The sequence below is a fragment of the Leptosomus discolor genome, chromosome 8, assembly GCF_034619465.1.
Source record: "Leptosomus discolor isolate bLepDis1 chromosome 8, bLepDis1.hap2, whole genome shotgun sequence".
Classification (NCBI taxonomy): domain Eukaryota; kingdom Metazoa; phylum Chordata; class Aves; order Leptosomiformes; family Leptosomidae; genus Leptosomus; species Leptosomus discolor.
Genome location: NC_141398.1, coordinates 51,558,814 through 51,586,546, shown reverse-complemented (window position 1 = coordinate 51,586,546; position 27,733 = coordinate 51,558,814). Strand labels below are relative to the sequence as shown.

General features: G+C 39.0%; 1 protein-coding gene across 3 annotated transcripts; it reads right to left on the bottom strand.

Annotated features, from left to right (window-relative positions):
• Positions 1-13: 13 nt before the first annotated feature.
• DYNC1LI2 (dynein cytoplasmic 1 light intermediate chain 2) lies at positions 14-27,168 on the bottom strand. Of its 3 annotated transcripts, XM_086468974.1 has the most exons (13): positions 27,053-27,168; positions 26,088-26,161; positions 25,549-25,665; positions 19,347-19,577; positions 13,492-13,658; positions 13,065-13,158; positions 12,354-12,489; positions 11,896-12,007; positions 10,754-10,813; positions 9,972-10,013; positions 9,430-9,547; positions 8,324-8,440; positions 14-3,034 (listed from the first exon to the last, which is right to left on the bottom strand). In XM_086468974.1, exons 1-13 carry the CDS (start codon positions 27,145-27,147, stop codon positions 2,928-2,930), a joined length of 1,470 nt encoding a protein of 489 aa, XP_086325100.1. In that variant the 5' UTR covers positions 27,148-27,168; the 3' UTR covers positions 14-2,927. The 3 variants fall into 3 exon arrangements, with proteins under 3 accessions (XP_086325100.1, XP_086325099.1, XP_086325098.1); XM_086468973.1 differs by lacking the exon at positions 19,347-19,577 and having other exon boundaries at positions 27,053-27,147; XM_086468972.1 differs by lacking the exon at positions 25,549-25,665 and having other exon boundaries at positions 27,053-27,147.
• Between the last annotated feature and the right edge of the window lie 565 nt (positions 27,169-27,733).

The following is a 27,733-nucleotide window of genomic DNA, read 5'->3' as shown; positions in this document are numbered from 1 at the left end:
AAGCAGCACAGCATAAAGCAGTCTGGATTCGTGTTTATTGAAGCCAGTAATTAAAGACGTCCTCATTTTGCCAGCACTAGAAAGCAAGATTCCACATGACTGCATACTGCACCTGGTTAAAGCCATACAACTGGACTAAGGTTTGTTTCATACATTTGCAGTCCTAATTGTAAGTTGGAAAAAAACCCAATAAACTTAGTATACAGGACAGTGAACTTTCATTTACAGCATGTATATTGTTAAGTTCATGATGTACAGAGCAGTCACTTTCAACGTAGTTAAATTAAATAAAATACGAAATTCTGTTCAGTTTAAACAGTTTTTTAAAATGCCAATAAAAAAAGTGCAAACTTAAAATCAAGCAGCATAACCACAACATTTTTATGGAGGGCCAATCTTTAAACTTTTCCATTTGCTTCAAGTTGAATGCTTTGATCTTTTGTTTTCTTAGTTTAAACGTGAACAGTAGATGCAGTCACTATAATGCATATAAATATAGTCATATAACAGTTTAAACAGTCTACCATACAAGTGTATCTGCAAATAAAATGAAGTTTCACTTGAAAATGTAAAGGCTGTTTGCAATTTGGCCTTTGGTTCCAATGCTTGAAGACACCAGAATAACAACTGTGCAGCTCGCCAAAGTTGACAGACTTTGGCAACCACAGGATGCTACATTACTTACAACTTTCTGTCAATAAACTAGGAGCATTCACTTGCAATTAGAAACCGGAAATCTGTTTCTGTTTTGTCAGAAGCATCTTTCTGCAAAGCTGGTTAAGTTATCATACATTATCAGTTTCAATCCATTTTAGTATATTTAACATTTTTATAGAACTGGAAAAGTACTTCAATTTTAAGTTTTAGCCATTTTGCTAGAGAAAGTGCTTATCAGGTTAGATGACCAAAAAAAATGCAGTTTCAGACTGAGGTTTTCAAACTATATCCCATTACGATCACACACTTTTTCAATTTTCCTGTTGAGTTTTTGATGTTTTAGTCTCTAATCTGAATTCTCAGTGTCAGGAGGACAGTGTGTAATTACTTCTTCCGGTGTGGTAACTTGCAACTGGCACCCACTGCACCAGGAAGTACATACACATTACCCATCAGCCATCCACAGTCTTAATCTGTTATCTAGACAACTGTGTAACTTCAGGTCATACCGTTTATTTAAAAAAAAAAAGTAAAAAATGAAGAAAAATATAGTATTTTCAACAAAAAAACTGGCACAAATAACATACGTTAATGTTTGTCAAAGAGGCAAGTAAATACTCTTAGCTTTCTAGGTAATGTTTAGACAGACTTACAAGAACAGCCTCTTGATGTAACATAGGATTTGAAGTTAACATCCAGTACTGTGTTAGTGGTCAATCTAATTCTGTGTATTTAAGTAACAATATATATTAGGGAAGTTATATCCAGACATCAGATTTAGTACAACAAGTTCATATCAATAAAAAGTAAACTCTGCATAATTCAAATTGTGGTTTTTCCCTTCAGCATTAGAGCACAGAATATGCTTGGTATTTTTAATTTACGGTAGTGTGTACATGTAAAACAAGCATACCATATATAAAATCAAAGTGCCATTTCAATAACCGTAGCAGTTTTGTTTGCTTTTACAGAATGATGGTTTTATGTGACCACGGACAGAGCTCCGTTACAGCAACGGGGACAACCACAACCCATCTTTCCAAATGAAATGCTACATTAAAGAAAATACAGAACAAGTTACTGAGTATGTTCATCATGTACACATTCATACTTTTTAGATTACCTTCAGAATTGGAGTTGGCTGCACCTGCAGCAGATGTGGCTGGAACTAGGGCCTTGAAAGTTTCTTTTAAAAACTTCCACAGGTGTAAGGCAGGAATCAATTTTAGCTTGGTAGCTAATATTTAGTTACAAAAAGTAAGAAAAAAAAATACTGAGAATGTTCTGTAGCACATTTCATTATGGGAAAATGATACGTCACCCACCATTCTTCATAGGCTAGCCTCTTGGCATAAAAAAAGGCAGAAGCTATCAGAAAACAGGATTTAAAATTAAATACAAATTGCCAAACTACTGATTTTAAAATAAAACCAAACAGTGACTGTTTGTACTACAGTGCACAATAAGTTCAAGCACCTTCTAAAGACACATCACACACTGTGCCAGGCACTTGGATCTAAACAAGTTATAATTTCTCCCTTTGTCAGCTACACCAGAAAGGGCATCCACACTCTTAGACTTCTTTTTAAAAACTAAAACAAGATTTATAACAAGAATAAATTCCCATGATGCTTAGTGTTTGGCCTGGAATTCTCCAATGTAAAGTAGTCTTTTTAAAACAGTGATTATTTACCCTATGTGAAACACAGGATTTAACAACATTGCTCCTCTCCAGTCAATCCAACATTCTAGTTTCTCACTGTCCCAAATCTGCTTCCCCATTTAGGGCTCCACTCCCTACCTAGGCTTCTTTCACCTCATTAATGCTCTGTTACACCACCACCATCACCACCACCTTTCCAAGAATATAACGCATTTGCAAACATACAAGTAGCCAATTCCAGTAACTCTGAAATAGGAGTTCGTTTCTCTTTCTTGCCTTGTGTGCAGTCAGTAGTAGTATTTTAGTAAGAATTCTCCATTTTGCTTCTCTATGTTCTTCACAACAGGAAATGCAGCTGCACCTGCTTACCTCCAAAACCAAAAGAATTGCCCTATATAAACTCTAAATGGTTATCTTATACAGAGGGATTTTATATGCAAACTTCCTGAATGTGCACTTTTTACTGGGACAAGGCAATGATGTAGTAAGCTCATTTCCCCTGCCCCAAGAAAACTGATAGCATCTGCCATAGCAGAAAATTCCTGGTCTTATCAGATCAATATACATAGTTATTTGGTCATTTACATATGCAATTTTTTATACGCTATCAAGCTTCGTTCTCTGTTGGAGGAGAGTTTGTTGTTACCATAGAGTCTGGCTTGCGAGTCATCCTATCCAATTCCTCTTGAACGTTTGTCAAAACTGTTTTTTGTCCTAAAACGAAAAAGGACAAAGTTAGAGATCTAATTTCAATGAAATGTTTTAACCAATAGAGTGCAAGTATTCATAAGATCACTTTTATATGACAATATATTATTTAGTTTCTCATTATTTTGCCACCTACCCAAGAATTCAGGGCCTGACACAATGCAAGGTAACGTCTATGTAAAGACCAATGAATACTAAGGTTTGATTCACCTTAAAGAGATAAAACGCTGCAGCATAAAGCACAAAAATATCTGTGATATATCTTACAGCAACCAACATTTTAAAAACAACCACATTTAGAAGTTTCTATAAAAATCAACTGTACACAATTCTATTATTAGTATCGAGAGCAAGCAGTTTAAACACAGATTTTAACCACAAGGTTTCCAAGGTATGTAGGACACCTGCTACAAAAATCACATTTGGTTGGTCACATATTTGCTGTGTTTTAATATTAAAACACAGCAAACAGGAAGAACTCTTTTATGTCTGCAGACAATGCTTCCCTTAAAAAAGGGGACATGAATTGCATATTCATGTAATATCTCAGAGCAGTCATTTCAAAGGACTTCTTCAATTGGAAACAGACACACTGAAGTATTTCATGGAGAGGCGTATCTTACATTTTTATATTAGACTCAGAACTTTTTAACAATTCTCTAACTGAACCATCAGTTTAATTCTCATTCTGAAAATTATAAACCCACAAATTAATTGCTGAAATTGGAACAATATATTCTAATGCTTAGAGCATACAAGCATTTAAGATTAAAAAGCTGTATTTTTAGACAAGAAGTAGATTATATAACCATGTACAGCTTCCTGACATAGCCAAAGAATTTAACAAGCATCTGTTTTCCAGCTCAAATGTGTGTGAAATATTAGGTGGATTTTTTCCAGGGTACATGCTGAAAACATTAAGAACGCAAGATTTGACTGTTAGAGATTTAAGTGTTTTTTTCCCAAAGACAACCAAGTTAAAAGGTTACCTTTAATCACTATAAAGGTTTTAGTCATAAGCCACAGTACTCTTAATAGCATCTATTCAAAGCAGAAGTATTTAAACAAAATTTAAAAATTAGTACATTAACTGTAATATAACTTAACAATACAAAACACTTTACATGTAGACTAATGGTACCTTGGAGTTTAAAAAACCTAAAACAATAAAACCCACACAAAATTCTTGCTCAAACAAAAGTAGGTCTAAACAAAAACTGTGGGTTTTTTTTATGCTAGATGAACTGGATCCTTAAGCCTCCAAAATAATATCAAGCAGTTGTCTCCTGCAACTACCTCACTGGATAGCAAAAACATTGCTGAGCTATTCAGTGATATGTAGGTTTACACATACTCCCTTTTCCCACCACCGTAGGTGAGCATCTTTCAAAGGAGAAGAAATACAAGGAGCTGTATGGGAGAAAGTAAAAATTTCCCCTCCATTATAAATTAAATTGATACTTGCTTTCAGTTTCCCTACAAAAATACTGTCAAGGCCAGTAACGCCGTTAGTCAATTAGATGTGTTCTATACAATCATATGTAACCTACTTTCTAGATTAGAGCGAGAGCAGGGAACCCTAGTTCTTTATCTATTGCACAGGAATAGAAGGGTGAAGGTAAATCTTAGAATCTGCAAGAATCTTCTTGTGAATATATATGAAATAACTGCTTAAGTCTAGAAGTCCATGCAAAGAGAAATAATCCACCACAGAAACCACCAACTGAAGTTCTTTGAAATATCACAGTCTACACATGCGGAAGAAAGACACTCCAGAAACATGAAGGCAAATAAGATGGGTGAGGAATTACACAGCGTGAAAAATGGGCATGACATTGCAGCATCTGCCCAGATGAGAGAGTAAGAGTTAACATAGCAGAAACCAATTAATCAATTAGGCTGACCAGTAGGCTGAGATCCACAATGTCTCCCTCATCCTGTGACAGAATCTCAACATTTCAACCACAGGATATTCATAGCTGTGGGAGAAACAGATGGTCTCTTTAAAGCTAAATATTTTTACTGTCAACCTTCTGAAAACTTAGGGCTCTTTACACAGTTTAGATTAGACAATTAAAATGCCTGCAAAGATCATTTTAGCACATTTACTCACACAGAGGATGCTGCTGTAAGTAACACTTTCTCCAAGATATTCTCAACTCTTCCACAAAAGAGCAAGTAATCTTCTTTGTTATCACCAGCTACCTTATAAACTCAAGAAGAGCTTTTTAGATACCCATGTTAGGAGCCTTTACCTTCTCAGGAAAGTTTAATCTTATATTGGCTGAATATGACGTGAGCACATCAGCTGACAAGGAACAGTCATATTCTCTTGTGAGTGAAAGCCGATTGTTCTGTTCCAAAAGTCAGGGAATGAGTATGAGTTGCCAAGAAAAGCCAACTGTGATCTTGAGATCACTCAGGAGAAGCACTTCCACCGAAGAAAGAGCACTGCTGTACCAGGCACTACAATGAGCTACATCTGCAGTGCTGCATACAATTGTAACCACTCACGTTCAAGAAAAGATAAGCCAATGATGGGAACGAATGAAGAGCTCAACCTCTAACAGAAGTCTAGAAGAAAACTTTTTAATTTAGTCTAACAAAACAAGAAAGTTAAGAAAGGACGTATGACCACTGTCTCTAGATGTTTCAGGAGAGAAATGATCTATTTAAATTAGAAGTTAATGCTGACACAAGGGAAAAAAAAAAAGGTACACAGAGCCATTTGTTATCTTTGAAAACTCCTGAAAGGCACACAATGTTCTAGAACACTGAAAGAGGAATGACTAGAGCCCACTACAGACTAGGTAGTTTTCACTCTAGTATTTTTCCAGAAATTGCAATTATGTTTTAGGTGCTTACAAACAGCCTACCAGCACAACAATCAAAACAGATCTGTTACCAACAAGTTGTGCCAAGCCAACCAAATCTCCTTCTATGAGAGGGTAACAGTCCCCTGGGGAAAGCAGAAGTGGCCAATATCACAACTCACCTAACCTTCATATAAATAAACTAGAAAGAATAGACTTCATAGTTCAGAAAAATGCATGTATTGTAATTCATAAAATTACCCCTTAGTAATCCACAGTACTAGTCAATATTTTTATTCAGCAGTCTACCCTGTCCAATTGTTGAAGATACCAGATCTGTAGGCAAGCCTGCTTGAAGGGACTACAAAGGATTTTGAAAGACAGGATTGGAGATAAAAAGTTATTTATATAAATTATCAAAGTGGTGCATAATAACAGAATGGAAAACACCGATTAAGCAACTGTATGACCTTTTGAAATACTAAGGTAATTTGATACAAACTAAAAAAACCTCCTACTAGGAGGCAGAAATTGTATTGAACTGGCTGTATTGTTACAACAAATCCCGATCAACATCATACAGATGCAAAACACCTAGCATCACATCGAGATGTCTAAACAGAAGCACAATACGTAACACAGATCAAGTAACCCCTACTTAGGGCAGTCAAAGCCTCGTCTGATGTCCTGCATTCATTTCTGAGCACCAAAAGAAACAGGTCATCTGACTAGAGTGTCTGAAGGACAACAGTAAGAATTATCAGAGCCATAAAAACACTGTCCTGTGAGGAAAGGCCCACAGAAGTGTATTTTTGTAGCCCAGACAAAAGTCACGGGCAAAAGGGTAATAGCTTTCAAATATGCAGAAGACTGCTGCAAAGACAAAAGGGCTACAGTGATCTCTCTCTCTCTATTCGAACAAGACAAATAATACTGGGATTAAGAAATACTGACTGTACAAGAGAAAAAATAACTAAGAAATTAAGTATTACAATAGGCTTCCTGGAGAGATGACATTACATCTTTTATTTCAGAGCTTGTTCGCTTTTTAATCACTAACCAGGAACTCCCTAACTGATTCTGCCTTAGATGAAGAGCATGGATGAAATAATCCCTAAAAATTATTTCTAGTCCTATTTCTATAAAAAGTTAATTTGACATTGTGGTCAGTAATAGCACGAGGCTGCACTTGACGAAGCAGGGGACACCTTTCAGTGTTTAACTTCATTCCGGATTAGGAAAGAATTAATTAAATATTTTCACAGTGTAGCTAATATCATATTATGCAAATAATATATAATACAAATAATTATTTTATTGTTATCTTTATAATAAATAAATTTAATAAAGATAAATTACAGAATTTATCATGCTAAACCAAAAAAACCCACAAAACAAAACAAAATACTGACTTGCCATTAAGTCAATTTCTAACCATTTTTGAGCTTTAGGAGCATGGAATGTCATATAAAACCCTTCCCAATTAAAATAAAAATAAAAATCCTTACTTCCCCTCTCCAGGGACAGTTTCAGTTCAAATACCCACACTCCAACAACTGCTCTGGTTCTCTTACTAGCAATATCATCGTTGTGACTAGCATCAAATATTTTTCTTTTCCAGTTCAGAATGTCTGGGCCTTACACTCTCCTCTAAGCATCAGAAACCGTGGGTTTGGCATCACCATTATATTTTACATGACTTCACAAGTCTGGGATCAGAGGTAGAATATCTATCAATAATTCAGTAGTGCAATTACTTCTGGAAGGAAAGCTCCTGAATGTGTGATGGGAATGCCAATAACAGAAAGAAACAGTTAAATAATCAAAGCAGTAAATTTCTAATACCGTGTGGAACGCCCAGGTGTTTCACAACACTGAGTTTTGCATAGGTACCAAGTATTCTGACAGGTTTCTTTTATTTTCATCTAAACTAGTGCAATCACTTATCAGCAAATATCTCATACAACGCAGTCACAGGCACACAGACAGAATGAATCCACATGATCAGCTGTGTTGGATCACAATAAAATACTAAATAATTAATGAGATAATAACTTCAAGCTGTCATAAGAAGTAACTCATTTAAACTTGAACTCCTGACAGACTTAAATAGTTTGAGTGGAAACTTCAGTCCAAATGCAATAAACTGCATTTCCTTCAAGCAACAGTTAAGTGTCAATAAAGGAAGGAATTCTAAAGTAAAAAATAAATTAGCACTTTCTGAATATGACCAAGACTCAAATGTTATTTATATCCCAGCAGTAAAACGTCACTCGAAGAATCACGTTACAGCAGGCTTAATAAAAGCCTTGGAGTTGTGAAGTTGCAGTAGTTTAGGTCTTTTTTAAAGACTGCACGTTTTGGCACTGTCATCTGTCAAGCTCTGGCACTTCACTTTAAAAGATAACACGCAGTTAAACCAATGTGGGCCAAATAAAATACTAAAAATATGCAGAACGGCCTGTAACAACAAGTCCAATACCTGATTTCTTGGCTGTACTTTGCACTCCTCCAGCACCAGGACTCCCAGGAGAGCCAGTCTTTTTGCTCAAGAGACTGTTAAAAAAACTAGCCAAGACACCTTCACTTGCAGCATTATCTAAATAAAAAACAAATATATATATATATATATATCACAGAAGAGTTATTGCTGGTAAATGATAGAAGTTATTTTTCATATACATACATAACTCTCCTACCAATCAAGGAAATAAACGTCAAATATGAGAGTCTCTCTTTCCTCAATTTAAAGACACTAGTCCTCTACATTCTTTAGCAAAATCAGAGATGACTGAAAGCACATTACTGCTGTCCTGGAATGGGGTGGTCACAAAATTTTAATCTAAATATTTGTATGCTTTTGTTTTTTTGTAAGCGTAGAAGCCAAGAAACAAAAGTATTAAGGATGGATGTGCAATTCAGAGATTTCCAAGTCCATTAACAAACCACACAGACGTTTTAGTGCAGTCTTTCATGCCATTCTACTTTTCATAAATCAGAACTTGGATATACAGCAACGAGACAAGATCCAGAACCGCATGAATGTTTTCTCCACTGTAAGTGAGGTGTGGCACCACAGTGCATAATTAAAAACCCTACCAACTTTCTGAATGCACAGAGAGGAAAGAAACCACTCAACAACGTGGAGCTCCATCTTAGGGCTGAGGGAGGGGAATGGGTGTACCTTCCAAGCTACTTCATGTACTATAGAAAATTACATTCTAGAGAGGGCTTATAACAGGTTGCATTGTGGATTCCAGAGGAAGTGATGATACGAGGTATAAAACTGTGTGTATTTTAAAGAAGTCCCCATGCAAATAATCCACCTGATGCATAATAAATTCATTTAGGCAACTTAAGGAAATAATGGTTTTGAACTCTGACTGCTTGGCAATAACAGATCTCTACTTCAAGTCATATGAATGACAAAAAGAAGAAAATCAAACCTGAAGCTATGTCATAAATTCATTCTTGTTCTTAAACTAACTACACCATTAGTTAATAAATTCCAAAATTTTTCTACAAAAGAGGATTTTTTTTTAAAGTGTAATAACACATGATAAAAAACAGTAAAATGCTTATTCATACTTTTAATATTTGGATCTGGTTTCTTAACTGATGTGATTGGTGAGGCACTGGGTACATTGGCGGGACCAGCTCTGCCTTGAGTTCTTGGGGAACCTGCAGGGCCTCTTGCAGGAGATTCCTTTAAAAAAAATCCAAATCACACAAATCAGGGAAGAAATTAAATGGATTAGTTATATAAATCAAATGTAACATTACATACAAATTACTTTTTAAACCTTTATATTAGCACTGTAGTGTACACACACTGGTGAAAAAACACCCCAAACAAAGCAGCACCAGTTATTTTGGGCATGTGCCTCCACTAAAAGAAAAAATGAATCTTCAGTTCAATAACCATCAAATATTTCTATGTTTCCACAGTGAATTAGAATGAAGTAATTTGTAAGCAACATTTTAAAATATTGCCTTTTTTTTTTTTTTTTTAATTTACTTCCTGTAGTTAGGGCAGACCATGTGTTTTACATTTATATTTACAAATGAACCTCTTCAGCTTCCCTAGAAGGAAACAAAACACCTCCTACTCTTCTCTTGGACCTACTTACTGATGCTCTTGTAGGCGTTGCTGGCTGTTTGGCAAGGAATGACTGCAAAAACAACATATGAAGAATATTAAATATATTTCAGCAAATATAAAGGAATAAAAGACAGTGAAGCTGACTAACCATTAATTTGTTTGATTTTTTTTCCTGATATTTACAGGCTTCCTCTTTGATATTTATATACTTCCAGCCTTTACCACTAGAGGACAGAGTTAAAATGAGTAAATAAGCTTCAGTCCTTTTGTCTTACATAGCCGTTCCAGAACTATAAGCCAGAACCATAGACGAGTACTCAAGTCTGTAACCTATACGATATTTATAGTCAATTCTACAGGAAAGTATTATTAGGTTTTTTAAATAATAGAGCAGTAAAGAAAATAACAAGATACAGCATAGCTAAATTTGACACCTTGAAGCCTTTCAAGCCTCTGGCTGTAAGAAAACAGCAATGCTAAGATGTTGTTTTAAAAGTATTTCTATTTTGCAGATTAATACATCTATGTTGTACAATTTTAAATTATCTTCTTGCTCTTCTCCTTTGAAACGTAAATTATTTCCATGCTCAGCATCTTTCCCTTTCAGGTCACCAAGATAAGTGCCCGTATATTCTACTCGTATTTGCTAAAATAAGAAAAAGTCTTGTTTCATAATTACATCTGAATTTGCAAAGCTGAAAAGTGGCTATCTAGTGATTTAAATGAGGAATGAAAAACTGAAGGCATTAACAATGGAGAGCTTAAAGTGAAATCTTATTTAAGGACTTATTTTCATTCTTCCATTCTTACCTGCTGCTTCATCAGAAATACTTGTTCATCTTCTGCTGCCAGCTCTTTATCATGCACTAACTGTTGAACAAAATATTTCATTATTAGAAGTAAAAACTGCAATTACTGTAACTGTTTTTGTGTTGTTGATCAAAAGAAGAGGCAAATCTTTAATACTATTCTTTTCTTTTTTTAAAAAAAAAACATGCTTCTTTCACGTTTAAAAGAGTAGTAACATCAAAAAAGTTGTCATTAAAAAAAATTGTAAGTGAATGGAGTAGACTAGCATTGATGCCAGCCCATGAGCATTCTCCTAGAAAGATGAGTACTTGGCAAGTAGCCATATTCATCTTTTTAAGTTTAGCTATTAATCTCATCAGCATCTCTTCAAAGACCTGAGACTACCTTACTCCGTAAGACACCACAGGCAATCCCTCAGCCCCCAAAAGCACTACACTAGCTCTTATCAGTCATAACACTGCTATTAGGCAATGACTATTTCCTATAGGTGCCAGGATTAAACCCTTCCCTTACATGAAAGCTTCAAACAGCTCTTCCCTTTTTCAAATACTTTCCAAATACACATTAAGTGAGAAAGTTGTAAAAGCAGCTTTCCAACACAGACCAGAATTCAATTCCATTTTACAATTTTCCATATTATCCATTTTATACATATACTATTTCCTTTGTGCCTATACTCACAAAATCAGCAATATACAGAATTTATATGGATTATTTACTGTTCTTGCCTTACATGAAGAAATCTGTCATTAACTGTATGCAATGCAATAGTGATATACTGCCTTGTTTTACAAGATTCGCCTTTACATGGTAACCTCAATGCCATGTGTGTATATATGCAAATTGTTGAAGTCCTACAACAATATTCTCTATTTTTGAAAAGCATTTTTGCCCCACACATGCAAAAAGGTTCATGTGAAATGGTTACTTTTGGACTGCCCTTCATTCACCAAGGTGAATGATTTCTATGTTTGCTTGCACTATTTTAAACAACTGGAAAATGAAAGCCTGATATTTCACACATTTGGATACAAAAAAAAATTTTATTTAGATTTGGAGTTCCTCAATATCAATAGTTAGCAGTCATTCAAGCAAACTGCACTTATTTGTGGTGGGGCAGGGAAGAGTTTACCCCTTTTTACCTTTCTTACAGGAGGTTTTACAATGAAGTCCTCATATGCATCTTCTGGTTTCACTGTTGTGAAGTTTTCATGTAAAATGGCAATTTTCTTTTCATTGTCCCAACCGGCAGGTCTATAAAAAGAAGGAAAGCTTTGCCTTCTCAGTCACAAAAAGCACTTCTACATAGACCATTTATCTACTGTCTTCTACCCGAATAAGGCAATTTTTCTATAGGTCAGTCCTAATTCTCAGCTAAATTCCAAAGATACTAAAAGCTTGGAATGGTATGCTCTCAGTCAAGTAACCCAAGCAACATACACTAAGCTGTTTTTTTAATTCAGGATTTCAAAAGACTCACATACTAAACTTTTGAATGACACAAACCATTAAAGTTATTTTTATATATATATATGTTATATTAAGTGTAGTGCTTAACAGAAAACAATTTGAAACCATGCTGCTTATACAACTAACTTACATAAAAACTGCATCCTTTTCTACCACTAAGGCAGGTGTGGTAAACTGAAAACCATATGTTTTATGTACAATGTACTTATACAACAGATCAAGGTTCTTTTCCTCCTTAACTGATGTATAAATCAAGGCAGCCCCATCTGATTATTTATTTAAGGAAAATTACCTAAGACATAGTTGTTAAAATTATAGTAAGAATTTCAAAACAGGAGCTCCTAATGGATATACACTTACTAGACCTAATTTTGAGAAGTAGTTCAAGGCAAAAGCTACAGCCATTTAGTATTCAGGGAAAGGAGGGGGGTGTAACAGGAGAAGACTCATGATACTTTTCTTTGACATACACAAAAGTTACCTACCCTCCCAGGCACTTAACTTTGAAAAAGTCAAAAACTTAAGACAGCTGAGATCTCAGGTTGACATGGAAATTACAAGTTCTGAGGGGAAAACCAAGAAAAACCACCCCACAAAATGCAAGACAAATCCTGTGAAAGCGAACAAAAGCTCCAAATCTGATGTGCAATTTAAAAACTGTAAGAAGTTTTTATACATCTCTCAACATTTTCAAAACAACAAATGCTACACAGTAAATAACTAAATACCAAGCAATCTTGAAGTGAAATTTCTCAGATTAACTTTGTGTGCAATTCAACACAAAAAAGTTATTTTCTTGCTTCCAGATTACAGCAAATCCCTTCAGCGCAGGAAAGGATACACTGTAAGCAGAATCTACGAATGTGTGATTGAATGAAGTCGAAGTGTTCTTCTCTGTAATCATGCTCCTTCTCTAGTACACTCACGGCATCGCACTGGAATAAAGGGAGAAAAACAAAAAACCAGGCATTTAATCCCAGCACATCCTAAAATATCTTCCTCAATATTACACATACACCAAATTTACTTTGAGCCTTTGGTTTTAAAATGCCACCAATAAATCAAATGATAAAAGTAATTAACATACGATTGAGAAGGTTACTACCCTTCTGCAAAATTAAAAATTGACACTGATGGCAGAAGCTTACTTTTAAAATAATTCCCTTCACTATTAATCAGAATTCATTATGCACATCTGTATAAAGCATGCCTTCTAAAAGAAAAGTAACTAAACTTTTCCATAGTAGCAAACAGAACCAGAAACTCACTTTTGTACAAACTACCAGCACAGGAATACCAAGGTTGTGAGTCAGCACATTTTCTCCAAGTGGCAAAGAAACATGTTCATCCTCTTGGCCAGAAGAAGGGCCTCTTCTCTGCGGTGATCCTTGGTAGCCTTCTTCAGGTTCTACATACTCTTGAAACTCCTTTATAACTATTAAGAGAGAGATCTTCTTAAGGTATAACAAAGGAACTAGTTATTCTTTTTAAACCATAATTAATCTATAACTAACTAGAAATCTCAATTTTCTTTTTCCTTTTATAATGAGGCACTATACGAGAACAAAACACAAGCTTAAGCCTTGTTGCCCCTTCAGACACAACAATCCTCCTCCACCAAAATATATGGCAAGCTCAATCAAGTGCAATTTGGAGCCATTACAAATAATCAAAACTAGCTGCAAGAGCTATAGTATGCACAAATGCACATTCCTCAACTCGATGCATTTCATTATAGGGGAGCTGAAAACAGAAAACATAAATGTACTTTAGCAACATGGCCTATATTCAGGGCAATTTGTACCTAGTTTTGGAAGAAAGCATGGCAAAAATGTAAATGGACATAGAAACACCAAGCTGAAACGGCCACTCTTCCTTATAAACTGTTACTCAATTTAAGTTTCTATTGCTCTCCATTTCTGTTGCACGAGTCCAATGCTAGAAATATAAAAAAAAAAAACCCTGCAGAAATACAGACTCAAGGACTTCTAAATGTTATCTGAAGAGACCCAGTTATATTCTGGAAAACTACAATGGAGTCCAGAGGACACTAGATGCTTTCTGTGTTTTCAATGCTTCAATTTTATGGCAATGAAGAGTGTTCCAATAATACTGAATACAATCAACTACTGAAGTGCCTAAGAAATAGTATTAACACCATTTTGGAAGCGCACTGTGACCCCAAGCACGCTTTATCAAAACTGGGCTGAAACTTAACAGCTTTTATGTCTTTTTTCAGGATGAAAGCCACACAGCAGATAAGTCTGCCTGCTGGATGCATCTGTTCCCAGGCACAGCACTTCCCGAAGGCCCAGGGCTCTCCCTCACATGTCAATCCCACCTGAAGCCTCCTCCTCGCTCAGCCACGAGGAGCCTCCAGGAAAGAGGCAAGCAAAGCTCCGTGATTTACTCTTATGAAGGTGTCTTTTATTTTAGAAACAGTGGGAGCAGGCTGACTGTACACACAGTAAGGAAAGCTCTTCAAAAAAGCTCCCAATCTCCAGCACAGTCACAAAGAGAGTGTTGTTCAGTACATCCATCCATGTGACAGGGAAGGAACCGCAACTGTACTGCAGGTCATCTGATACTTCTGAGGTTTAGGAAGTGGTAAAACCTCAGAAAAGTTTATAATACAAACCTTGCAAAATGAAGTCAATGGACCTTCTCAAAAATAGGAACCATTCCTGTAATGGAATGGGCATGTGGAAGGAAGAACAAATCAGAAAAACACTTCTGTTCAAAGCTGCACAATCTACAATTTTTATTTGAATTATAAATTGATGCATTCTTGTGGAAAACAAGAGAAAAGCTTAGAAAAAATCTACATTAAATACAGATAAGACTTCCAATCACCTATTCAATATATGCCAAGGTCCAGGAAAATAAAAAAAAAATTTGAACACAGCTGCTTTTAAACTTGGGGAGACAGTGCCTTCTGGTGGAGAGGAAACAACAATGCTTTCAAAGAGCTGCTTTCCTCAAGCACTGTTCATATTCAGCAACTGGAAATCAAAATTCCATCATAGATTCTGCACATTAAATATGTTTACTGTCTATGTCACAGAAAGCAAATTAATTCCAGAGCATTTAACTAGAAGAGGGTTTTTAAAAAGTATTTATTTAATTACTCAGACTCTTACTAGCTCAGAATAGAAAAAAACCCTATTGAAGACAAGTGTATTACAGCAGTTAAAAGAATACCATTTATATCCACTACAATCATTCAGATAAGCCTCTCTGACTTAATCAGATGTAAAAGAATATTTGACAATACTGCTTTCAATTTACTACAGCATTATAATCAGACAATACTAGTTTCCTACGTTTCGTTCATATCAAAGCAGAAAAATCTTTTCTTTACTGACATATCTATTAGTATAAAGCCCCTCAAATTAGGGAAAGAAAAAACTCTTGAAAACATTAAAACTCCGACAACACAATACAAATCATTATTCTAGATATCCCAAGAATTTTACTAATATAAAGAATAGCAAATGCAACACAGAAACTTCAGAAATCTGATGGCACATCCTCATGAATTTCTGCTGAATGGGAATGAAGACCACAATCTAGAGAGCTGAGATTCCCAACTCCTCCCTCTCCCTAGGAGTAAGCAGCACCAAACGCACTGCATCCCAGACCAGTGATCAACAAGGCCGTATCTCACTCTGGTTGATCCACGCACGGAGAGAGGAAAAAATCTTCCCTGTGGAGATGAACTGTTGTTGCAGACTGTTAATAATGCACATGGTCTGGCATCAATCCCTGACCAGAGACTGTGAAATGCTACAAAAACACTCAGCTTCAGTTAACATAAGCATCTGCTGAACAAGTAACTACTAGGGTTAGAAGAAGGTAAAAGCTATACTAAGAACTTCTAACTACCCTATCCTGAACACAGATACATTTGCTTCTGAATTAAAGTGGTTTAAGTGCCTGTTAGTGATAGGCTTTTAAACACTTTTCAAACACTCTCATTCAACCCCCATTCCCATTCAAAATTTACTCGTTAAATCCAAGTAAACTTGTATCACAGGTGCTCTCAGACTACCTCTTATGAACAAACTGCATTCTAAGCAGCTAATAAAGCAGCTCAATTCAGTTAAAGTTTCTTTGTCACACAGCAATATAATACTTTTTCCTTACCTCTCATATCTATTTCTTACTTGATCTCCACTCTCAAACTTTTAATGGACAAAGTTCATCATGTGCCCAAATACCAGAGAGCCTGAAACGGATTCAGCTTAAATGGGACACTTAATTTTCAGAAAAATATGTTATTGTGTTTCAAGTCTTTAGCTTCAAATGCTCCAGAGGACATTAATATAATAGCCATTTTACCAGTATACTTCCTTTCTGCATTTCTTGATTCTTGACAATCTTCTTTTCTGCTTTGCTGTCATAAACAGGGAGGCAAAATTTAGATCTTCCCTGAAATAATTATTCAAATGTGTATTATTTAAACAATGATTTATCATAATTGAGCCTGAATTAAAATAGAACATTTGAACTGACATTACTTATCTGAATCCACACTAGCCAAGCTTTTAGCAAGGAATTTCTAGAGCAGCTCAGTGATAGGAGTACAGACAAACAATGGTCTTGATATACTCTGAATAATTCAATTTCTTTCAAAGCAGCCTGTTGCTTCCATATGTGTGTCCTGCCTCCCATTCTGGAAGCTCTTGAACACAAAAGGAAAGCTTCTCCTATACCAGATGGAGCCTAGCATCATCCACCCAGTAAAGCCAAGACTCAGTATCTCAAACAGCAAACACAAGACAAAAGGCTGGGTGGAGAAAGGCCATGGAAACCTTGAAAGCAAAGACAAGCATTCCAAAGTTCAATTCCATTGAGAATGGTGAGCTAACAAAAGGATTTCTGGAAGCTGGTAATAAGATCTTAGTCATGGAGAAAGAATCACCTAGCAGCACTTTAAATGGGTGCTAATGGGGTAATACTAGAAAACGTTTCCCCAGGGTCAACGGTAAGTACTGGTTACTGGTACTGAGTGTAACAGCCAGGCAAAGCACTGTGGACGTTCAGCCTGGCCCACACGCCCCAGCTAGTATCTAGAAGCAAGTGTAAGGGAATACGGTTCTGCAAGCTGAAGTCAAGACACATCTATACCCACGTGGTGTTATGCTGCAGCGGGGCTTTACTGGAATGAATTTAGCACGTCTCTTCTCTCTGCACCCTGTTCCTACGTTTCAACTGCCTGCTTTGCAGACGGCTTTATCATCCCCGTTTTGTTCATCTCCAGCCTCTTGCAACACAGTGATTCTCCATTTTCTAAGTGGCAGCTTATCTCGGGAAGCATTTGCAGTGGGATTTTAGTACGGAAAACTTTGCTGGTGTAGCTTTATTAATGGACTGTAGTCACAAGGCATTATTCAGACTCTATATTGTCTAAGCAGTTACACTAATACAGCCACAGGTGTAACAGGAATTTCTTTTAGCACAATTTGCTGTTAAGCTACGGTGGCCAAAGTTTTGAGCATGGACCTGGTCTTAAGGACAGTCTGCAGGAAGTCAGAAGACAAGTACCTGAGATGACACAAGTGTTCTACACAGTGACTGAGAAAAGGAGTGAGATGGAAGTTGGGAGTGGAGACATGAAGGCCCCTGTTTCACCTGCATGCTGACACTGGCCCGAGGTTCACCGCTCAGCCATAGGATGGCAGCAGAGTCCTGCAAGCGTGTGAATTAGCAGCTCACAAATTTTCCTTTCCCCTCGATTCTATTAAAGTGCAAGAAGAAACTACGAATTTCTGTGGTACTTTAACTTAGAAATCCCTAAGACAATACTACGGGAATGTCTTCTAAGTTCCCCAAACACGGTGCTAAAGCTTTGCCATAGCTGTAACTGGCGCCTCCACACAGTACACTCTTAGTGAAGGCTGAAAACACTTCTCTCTTCAAAAACAGAATTTAAGTGCACAAACTCCGTATTTATTTGGATAATAAATATATAATAATATTAATAAAAAATAAAATTTGGTGTGTCTCAGAAAAGTGAAAATCAGATTTGCTGCTGTATTTTGAGACTAGAACTGCCTTTCCATCTCTCATTCCCCCCAAAATCTTTCACACATACCCACAAAAAAGCATTTTCCCTTAAAAAAAAGTAAAATTGACAATTTTTAATATAACCTGAGGATTAAACCCAGATGGTTTCAGTCACTAAATTTAAACTCTAGCTAGTCTGCTATAGGCACAAGCCTTTTGTAAAAGTAGTATTTAGTATTCATAAAGGAAATCAGCTATACAAATATATCTGAATGCTCCCAGGCCAAAGAGATTACTCTCTTCCCTAAAGTGAATCTAAGGAAGCTACCAGACAGTACTTGCATGGTTTAAACACTCCAGTACAGCAGCAACAACAAGCAGAACAAAAGCAGCAACCAAGAACGATCAGTCTGAATCTATATTTCAGCTGAAAAGGAATGCATGTTGCTAAGGTCTTTTCCACAGAAGGAATTTATTTTGGAGTAATTCAATATGAAAGCAGAAAAAACTCCCAAGAAACATTCAAAACTAGGAAAGAAGCGAAGCTGCAAGAAACAACAGTGCAGAGATGAGTGCTTGGCAGTGCCAGATTCTTTCCTGCCACAGACATGCCAGGAAAGACAGTTAATTTATACAACGTTCCTAAAGTCACAGGGCAGGAATGGCTTTAGTGACAGACGATTAGATGTACCAGGATCACAGTCTGAGCCTCACGGAAAACAACGGCAAAGAGACCTACTGAAACACAAACTCAACCAGAGAAAGCTCACTTCGTTACTGAATTTTGTCACTATTTTTAAAAATGACTCTGTATGAATTTATCTTTTAAAAACTGGCCTTTTAAAAAAATCAAATTATCAAAACCTCATTATTGCAAGGGATTTAGACGACCAATTCACCTTATGTTTTGTTAGCACAGCAAAACTGAAAGAGTTGTTTCAAAGCCCAATACAGTCTATCTGAATTAGAGTTGAAATCACAACTTCAAAGTAATTGTTATCCAAGCCATTCTCAAAACACTAACCTGAAGAAATTTATCATTACAAAAGAAAGCTGCAAGAACTAGTGAAAAAAAAAAAAAAGCTCAGAAATGTATGGATGCACAAGGACTTACACTTCTGTTCCATGTCTCTCATCTCTTCTGGAGGAATTTTCATCTTATCAATATGTTCTTGCAAGACACTGGCCCATTTCTGTAAAGACTCCATAACAGTCCAAGGTCTAGACATATCTGCAACAAAGACTACAATGGTGTCTTGCAGGGATTCTGCAGAAACTGCAAACTTCAACAGCCCTTTATGGTATAAGTCTCCATCCAGAATCCAAACATTACAGCGAGTGTGATCTGAAAGGAAAAGGTACAGTCGTAACTCAACAGATGCCGACTTTTTGCTTTGCTAGTCTACCAGTAAACAGACAAGTACACTACTGTTAAATAGAAGACCAAAGCCCAGCTACAAACAGATCTTGCCTATTTCTTTTCAAGACAGGTGCATGTGCGAACGTCTACATTACTCGGCAGATGATTTCATTCAACAGGATTTTTTTCTTGGTTCAGAATCTTTTAATTTAAAAAAATAACTTCTGGTTTTTGGCTTTTACTAATGACAGCTGACACAACAGTTTTTAGATACCATACAACACTCCTGAATTTGAAATATGTATATTCCAAGTAAAACCAGAATACATGTGACACACACGTAACTCCCAAGTTCAAAAGGGGGTGGTTGTAGCTGAGTCCAGCAGGGAAGCCTTAGGTGTCCTTCAGACACATAAGCTGGTTTAACATACTAAAGTCATCTCACAACAGAAATAAGCTGCAAATAAGATACAAGCAATAAGTAGCTTACGTTTCTAGCACAGCAGGAGGAGCAGACACAGGATAAAATTACAACCTACCGAACTCTAAGGTTGTGCTACCTGCTCTTAATTCACACTGACTTAACATTGGCTCCTACTTGCAGGCTGCTTACTAAATGAGTACTGGACAAACAACTTGGTATTTTAGTTTTTGTGTTTCTCCCACCATAGTGTTTTGATAGCAACCGGACATTTTTTGCTGAAATGCAAGGCGGGGGGGGGGCGGGGGGGTGGGGGAATCAGCTGGGACAGACAGCTAGCATGAGAAGTTCTACCCCAAACCTGAACTTTGGCAAGAACAGAAGAAACTGAAACTGGAGTATCATCCAGGTACTCTGAACAACTAATTCTGTCCAAATTAAAGAAAAAAAAAAAAAAAGAAAATAATTGCATTATCCTCAGAACTTCCTCCTGAAAAGAAACAACGCCATTTGTTTCTACCTTTAGACTCTTCCTAGCACCTCTTCCAAAGTATTCCTTATTCTACTACAGCTGCCCAGAGGGAACAGTGGGTCTCCACAGGTAGCACATTCAAGATACACGAATTCTGAAATACATGCATCAACAAACCAATCACTGCAGAGCCCAAATTTTCAAAACAGCTACTGAGCTTCATAATTACTCTGCCTCACTATATTTCCCTGCTCTGTGCTTCAAATCTTTTAACTTCACAAAACAAATCCAGTTGCTGTGGCTATTGTAACTTCACTCTAGGAAAAAATCCATCAGGATCAAAAACGCTGGCTCTAGAAAAGGGCAAAAACTTCATCAAGGAAGTTGGAAGGAGAAAAGAGTACAGAGGTACACACACTACCCTTCTCATCAGGTCTTAGATGAAATTACTGAACAGCCAAGTTACAGACAGATTACATCATGATGCTATACGAGGGCAGTCTTCATTTAGCATTTGTTATGCTCCTACTTAAGTACAGTTAGGTTGTCATAAGACATCCAAACATCAGTCATCATGCAAATGGGCCAACAGTTACACTTTTAACTTAAAGACCTTCCTCTTCCAACCGCACATCTCAGATCCATCCTTTGCAGTAAACAGTTACGATAATCGCTGTGTATCTAAGAAATGCACCTTTGCATATTCATTGTTTCCTCCCTCACTCCCCCCCACTTCAGGACACCGTCTCACTGATATCACACAGGATTCTTACACCACTGAATGTACAAACCTAAAGCTCTTGGAAGACCTCTAAGGACAGAAGGAAAGTCTGGTAAAAGTTTGAAAAAACAGAAAGGAAGCAAGTTTTAAAAACCTAACTTAAGTCTACCTATACTCTATGAAAGTTTACAACTCTCATCAGCATTTTCATAGATCCTGCTGTAGTGAGAGCTTTGATCACAGAAGTCTTTCACACCTCAGCAAGTAACAAAAATTGACAGGTATCTTAATTCACTGCTTCCAAGTCACTTTTTTAAGCCAGTATCTAAAGGTTACAAAGGTTTTGCTTCCTAAACACCTTTGCCCTACTTAAGGATTCGTTTCTGCTTAATATCTAGAATACACACTGGAACTAGAATAGAAGGGGAACGAGAATGCAGTTGGAACTATCACTCAAACAGAATCAATCTGCTAGGAAGACTGGAAGCCTCACATTAAAATGTACTTTAAAAGGAAGAAATAACATTGTATGAAATGAAAGGTTTTCCTCTCTTCTTACAGTAAAGAGGCATGGCTTGTGATTTACATTTGCTACACACTTAAAAATACAGTACTAGTTGTTCACAATTTGGCAAGGACTTGATGGCAAATTCAACGTTGTCAGCACCACATCAAGCTCCTCGTTAGTCATATGATGTGAATGTTAACCGCGCCTTTCACAGTGGCTATGACATGAGACACCAAAACAGAGCAAACAATCACCAGATCCTGTTGGAAAAGGAGGTGCTACTTATTAAAGACAATTACAATAGCTGCTAAAACTACATTTCTAAATCCTGTCAGTATTTCGTTATCCCTTTAGCCATGAAAAAGATTTTCCAGCTTTGATGAACTTTACTGCAGATGGTTGATTCTGTGAACTGCGACTACATCTCCTGCATTTATTCAAAAGGTATCAGTGGTAATTACAAGCTGTGAAGAGAAGCAAAATGAAAAAATAATATTCAAGAGAATTACTTTAAAGATGTTGACAAAAAGACAATTTTCCCATTAGAAACCAGAATACCAGCAGCACTCGGCTCAATCTGGAACAACCAGTTCAACTGGAATATGCATATGATATGACTGTGGCCAGTCCAAACCTGAGGCAAAACACCAAGACTACTTGGTTTTGTTACAGGTAACAACACAGCAACAGAATGGCTCTACTTCACTGGCACATTTGGCGCAGTCCAGACAACTGTATTGCATTTGTAATCTGAGGCAGTTCACCTGGAAGTTCTCCATGGTGTTCGTAATCGCCAGCTAACCCATACAGTACCGCTAGAAAACCAGTCGATGTAGTTTGTCTCACTGTCTTGCTGCACGCCCTCACTTAAACTCTGCCCCATCACTGCAAAAGACTCTGAAAGCTACTCTAGAAATACACATCCTTTAGAAAATTACGCAGAGCCTCTCTTCTCCCTCCTACGAGCAAAAATTCTCAGCTCTCAAAAGCAGGCTAACCAGCATCGACACAAAACCTCTGCTCAGCACAAAGAAAGGCAACAAATTAAAACTGGCCACACTCGCTGAGAAATTCCACCAACAGAGGACTCTCGGGCCTGAGCTCCTAGGTCCTGTAACATTCCCAGTTAGCTCTACAGCCAGTGCTGTAAGCGCTTTCATCCAGATGAACTACGGCGTCATGTACGCAGAAGCAGCCATATGCTCCAAGGATATTGTACCTGGGGCTAACGATCTAGGAGGATCCTCTCTCTCTCAGGACTGCTTCTCGGGCACCCCCAAACCTCTTCCTGAACAAACGCATTAGCCTAGGCAGAATTTGGGACAGTACCCTAGGAAGGAGATTTCTCAGGTAGAGATTCAGTAGCAGACTTACTCTAAGTTATCCTGAGACCTGGGGAGAAAAGTACTGCGTGCTACATTGAACGACTGACACCTAACAGAACTGGACCTGCTCATTACCAACGCGGTGGTGATGCGCATCTTGCCATCCAAGCTAGGCATCAGCCACTGCCAAGAAACAAGCAGGTAACAGTGAAAACCAAAAAGTTAGTGGGCACCTGTATTAGCCACGGGGGTCCTTCAAAAGAAAGGTGCTTTCTATGCATCTGTTTAACTTTCCTACCAAAAAAAGAACAATTTAATCACTGATCTAATCTTACGGGGAAAAGACAAAATTAACTGTAAACTAAGATATGTACCTAGCAATCTAGAGTAAGCCTACTTCAAATGTAGGAGGAGCCCCTTAAAGGAGGAAGGGGCGGGTGGGGGTGGGGATAAGAAGCAACACAGATTTTCTTTAAGATTTCCAAAGGAAGGTGGGAGGTAGATAATGACTCAGCACTATGACCAAAATATTTCTCCTGGACAGAATAAACTCTTCCGAAATGAAGAAGAAAAAGGCAAAGACAGGAAAGAAATCTTCTAGCACCTGGGAAAGAAGCTGAGAAGATCTCACTCCACTACACAGTTTCAGTTTCCAGTGTTGATTTGACACCCCAGGAAATCCTTGTGGTTTGCTAGTCTTGAATAGGTTGGAGTACAATAAAAAGCAGATACCCTCAAAAATGAGTATGTGATAGTCAGCTCCTGAATGCCTATCTTGAGTTTCTTTATGGTTTCCAAGAATTGTGGGTCAATTATAAAGGCTTTGTTCCCAAATCTGTATGGGAGCTTACACACATCTAAAGCACACACAGAGTTTAAAGAAACAAACTCAAACCTGTCCTAGAGAAGGAAGAGTATTATCTTTGCCTGCTGGGAGGTCCTGACCCACTTTGCTACTTATTTTGCTTGCTGATGACACTAATGAGACAGAAAGGGAAGAGGCATGTATTATTAGATCCTAACACATCCATTAGAGGGATGCATGAAGACCTGAATTCTCCAGCTGAGTCTGGCAGTCAAAAAGGTCTTTTTTTTCCAGCTAGTGCTGCCTGAGTTCTTATGACAGGCTTCTCCTAATCACCTTAAATACTTATAACTTCCAGATACTTAGGCATAGCCCCAAAATTTTTCCAAAGTAGGGACATACTTAAGGTATGATAGACAGCACCAGGAAAAATAGCACACCAAACATTTTTCTGCTTATAACACCACCTCCTTTGATGTTGCAAGAAGCCTGATGTCACAGGCTGTCTTAATCGCAGGAGTTTTTCCCCTCTTAAGTATTTATGCAGTACTAAAGATTGTGCATGGTGAGAAAGCACTTACATCAAGAACCTCAAGAAGCCAAGAATGGCTCAGCCCTTAAAACTACAGCACAAAAGATTTTTAGGAACTACAAGATTAGGCAGCCACTGAAGACACGGGCAACGTACCCATCCTTTCATTATGCCTAACTTAGTATCCAAAGACAGTTTACTGCCATGTGAGCCCAGAACCAATCTCCATAACAACGAGTCACATATGGTACTTAATCACTCGTGCAAGCCTTCAGTACATTTCCATTTCCAAAATACCATTATAGGATCTTCCTAGTTCATTTATTTTCAGGAATATGGATGAACCACCATCATTGCTTCCCTCTTCTGAACCAAAAACTCAAAAGGAAGTCATGAATAGGAAGACTGTCATTCCCCATTTTTGAAGACAGTAACTAATGCAAAGAGGTCCAGCAGTTTGCCCAAAAAGAGACAAGCAGAGGCAGATTTAGGAGCAAGGATAACGAACTCACTCTCCATCTCTTCCTGTCCTTAACCTTCCTAAAAATAGCATTCTGAGCATTAGATCTGCTTTTAAACAGCCTCTTGTCGTCATCCCCCTCCCACATAGCAGAGAAGAGCAATCAACAACAACAAACAGAAAGGGGCAAAGAGACAAGCTCCGATCTGACAAAAGGAAATACTAATTTGGACTTTAAGTTCTGTTCTTCACTCACTCAACTCTTAACAAAACATCCCAGTTATAGTTAACCAAAATTCCACACACAGCCCCCACCCCGAGAAATCCATACTGAAAATTAAATTCTCACAGATGTATCACTTACTTTCTATAGTTACCAAGCAGTCATACCAAATGACAATACATCTGCTGGTAGCTGGTAAGTCAACATCAGCAAATGTATCGACCCTAAAAGTAAATGGATCCCGAGACCTGCTCAAGTGTACTTTTTCTCCTCACACAGAGGTCAAGCTGCAAGAAGGGCAAGAGGGAGAATGTACACTGAATGTAAAATGCATTTCACTTTTAAGAAACTGATATAGCTTCTAAAACATACAGAACAGTGCTGGAACCAGTGACCTGGGTACAACCCAAAATACACTGATGAAACTACAGTTATTAAAAAAGCATGTCAGCTACTTAATTACAGAGATTACATATAAAATGAACTTACCATCCCTGTCTTCATCGTGAATATTTAGATACAAGTATTCCAGCCCTCTTCCTTTCTTGCCATGCTCTGCTCCCTGTATTTTAGCCATAAGTGTGGTTTTACCTGAACCATCATCACCTGCCAGCAAGTTTTTACAAGGAAAAAAAAAAAAAAAGACATTCAGAATTAATTTTAACTTCACAGAAAAGATTTTTCAAAACATGTTTAAGTAATCAGAAGTATCGTTGTACATTTTTGGATCATTTGTTGTCTTCTTTCAAGTATTGCAGCTAAATCCATTGGCTCATACCATGATAACAAGAATGAAGCACTTAAGTTATTCCCTGTTACATTCCATTTGCTTAAATATGTTATACGTCTAACAGTGTAAACCATAAAGAAAATAAATCTACCAGCCTGAAGACAGTAATACCGTAGATCACATCACATCACATAACCTAATTTTAACAGAGGTGTCAGTTTGTTCACATCGTTGTTTTAAACGTGCTTTGTTTCTACAAAAAACTCCAACCACCCATATGCTTGCATATGTTACTTACCAAAAACAAGAATATTCTTGCCTGATGGCAATTTAGATCTTGACCGGGTAGAAACTTCACTGAGTATTGAGGACCTAGAAAAACAGGATCACTCTTGTTAGACTGACATATGCATGCACACACACAAAACACAACTCACACGTTGCCCATTTGACAGCACTGATGAGCTCAGCAGATCAGCACGGACCAATCCAGTTACGTTCATTCTATTTACAAACTAGATATGATGTTACAGTTGAAGATCCAAATCCATTTTAAAAGAACAAAAGTATCCCACCCTTTTGAGGAAAGCTTTCAGAATTTCTAAAACACGTACAGTAACATTTTTACTCCCTTATAGGAGGCCACATTACTGCAAAAAATTGCTTTCAACTGACGTCCACCTCTTCCCACAATGCATTACTGTATTTTATACGCAGCGTTTTCTGCCGTTATTAGTACGTTTAAGAACGTTACTCGCAGACAAGCAACGGTAAAACAAGAGCTGGAGCCTGGCCCGCAGAGCCGAACGTCTCGGCTCCGCACGCCTGCTCTCCCTCGCCCTCGCAGCGACGCTGGCCGTCTCCGGGCGGGTGCGGGGCTCCCCCCACGCCCGCCGGGAGCACCCCCGACCCGGGAAGGACAGCATTCCTCACCAGCCCCGGCGCCTCAGCCGCCGGGCGGGCCGGCCCCCGCCGCAGGCAGCTGCGTGCCGCGGCGCCGCCACCCGCCGCTCCTGTCAGCGGGGCCCAAGCGCGGCCCCGCAGCCGGCGCCCACCGCCACCGCCGGCCCGGCCCCGGGGCGCACGCTTCACGCAGGCCGGCCGAGGCAGGGGGCTCACGCCCGCCGCGGGAGGGCCGGGGCGGCTCGGCAGAGCAGGGAGACCCCGCCGTGACAGGCACGGAACGCCCGAGAGCAGCCGCTCGCCTCCGCCGCCGCGGTGCCGCGGCCCGGGAGGCGCCCCCCTCGACACCCCCGCGCTCACCAGAGGTTCTGCCCCTCCTCCTCCTCGCTGGGGAGCTCGGCGCCGCCGGGCCCGTCCGGCCCCAGCAGCTTCTTCTCCACCAGCACCGGCGCCATCTTGCCAACTGCAGCCACAAAGAGTGACCTCACCCGGGCCCGCCGAGGACCCCGCTCCTCCCTCTCCCCGGCCCGCCCGTGCGGGCGCCCCGCGCTGCCGGCCCCGCCGCGGCTCGCCGCCGCCCCCTGCCCCCCGCGGCCGCACCGCCGCTCCCAGCCGCGGCCGCGCCGCTTTCCGATCAGGCGGCGCCCGGGCAGCCCCGGCAGCGCTCCCCGCCCTGGGCGGTGCCTCCCGCGGCGGGTGGGGCCGCCGCCGGCAGCGCCCCCCGGTGCTGGCGAGGCGCTGGCCGCCGCTCCCTGCGGCGGGGCCCGGCCGGTAGGTGACGGGTGCCCCCGGTAACTGGTCGTGCAGCCGCCGCCGTCCGGGAACGCGACCTGTCAGCGAGCTGCTGGCACGGCCCCGGCCCCAGGTGCTGCGCGGCCCTGCTGCGCTGCCGTGCCGTGCGTAGCGTGGGGGACGAGCTGATTCATCCGTGCGGGCGACATGGGCTAAGCGATCTCCTGCTAAAGCAAGCTTTAATTACCACCCGGGTTCTTAATCTCGGTTCTTCTACTAGAACTACAAAGCAAGTTCAGGTTTTGCTGT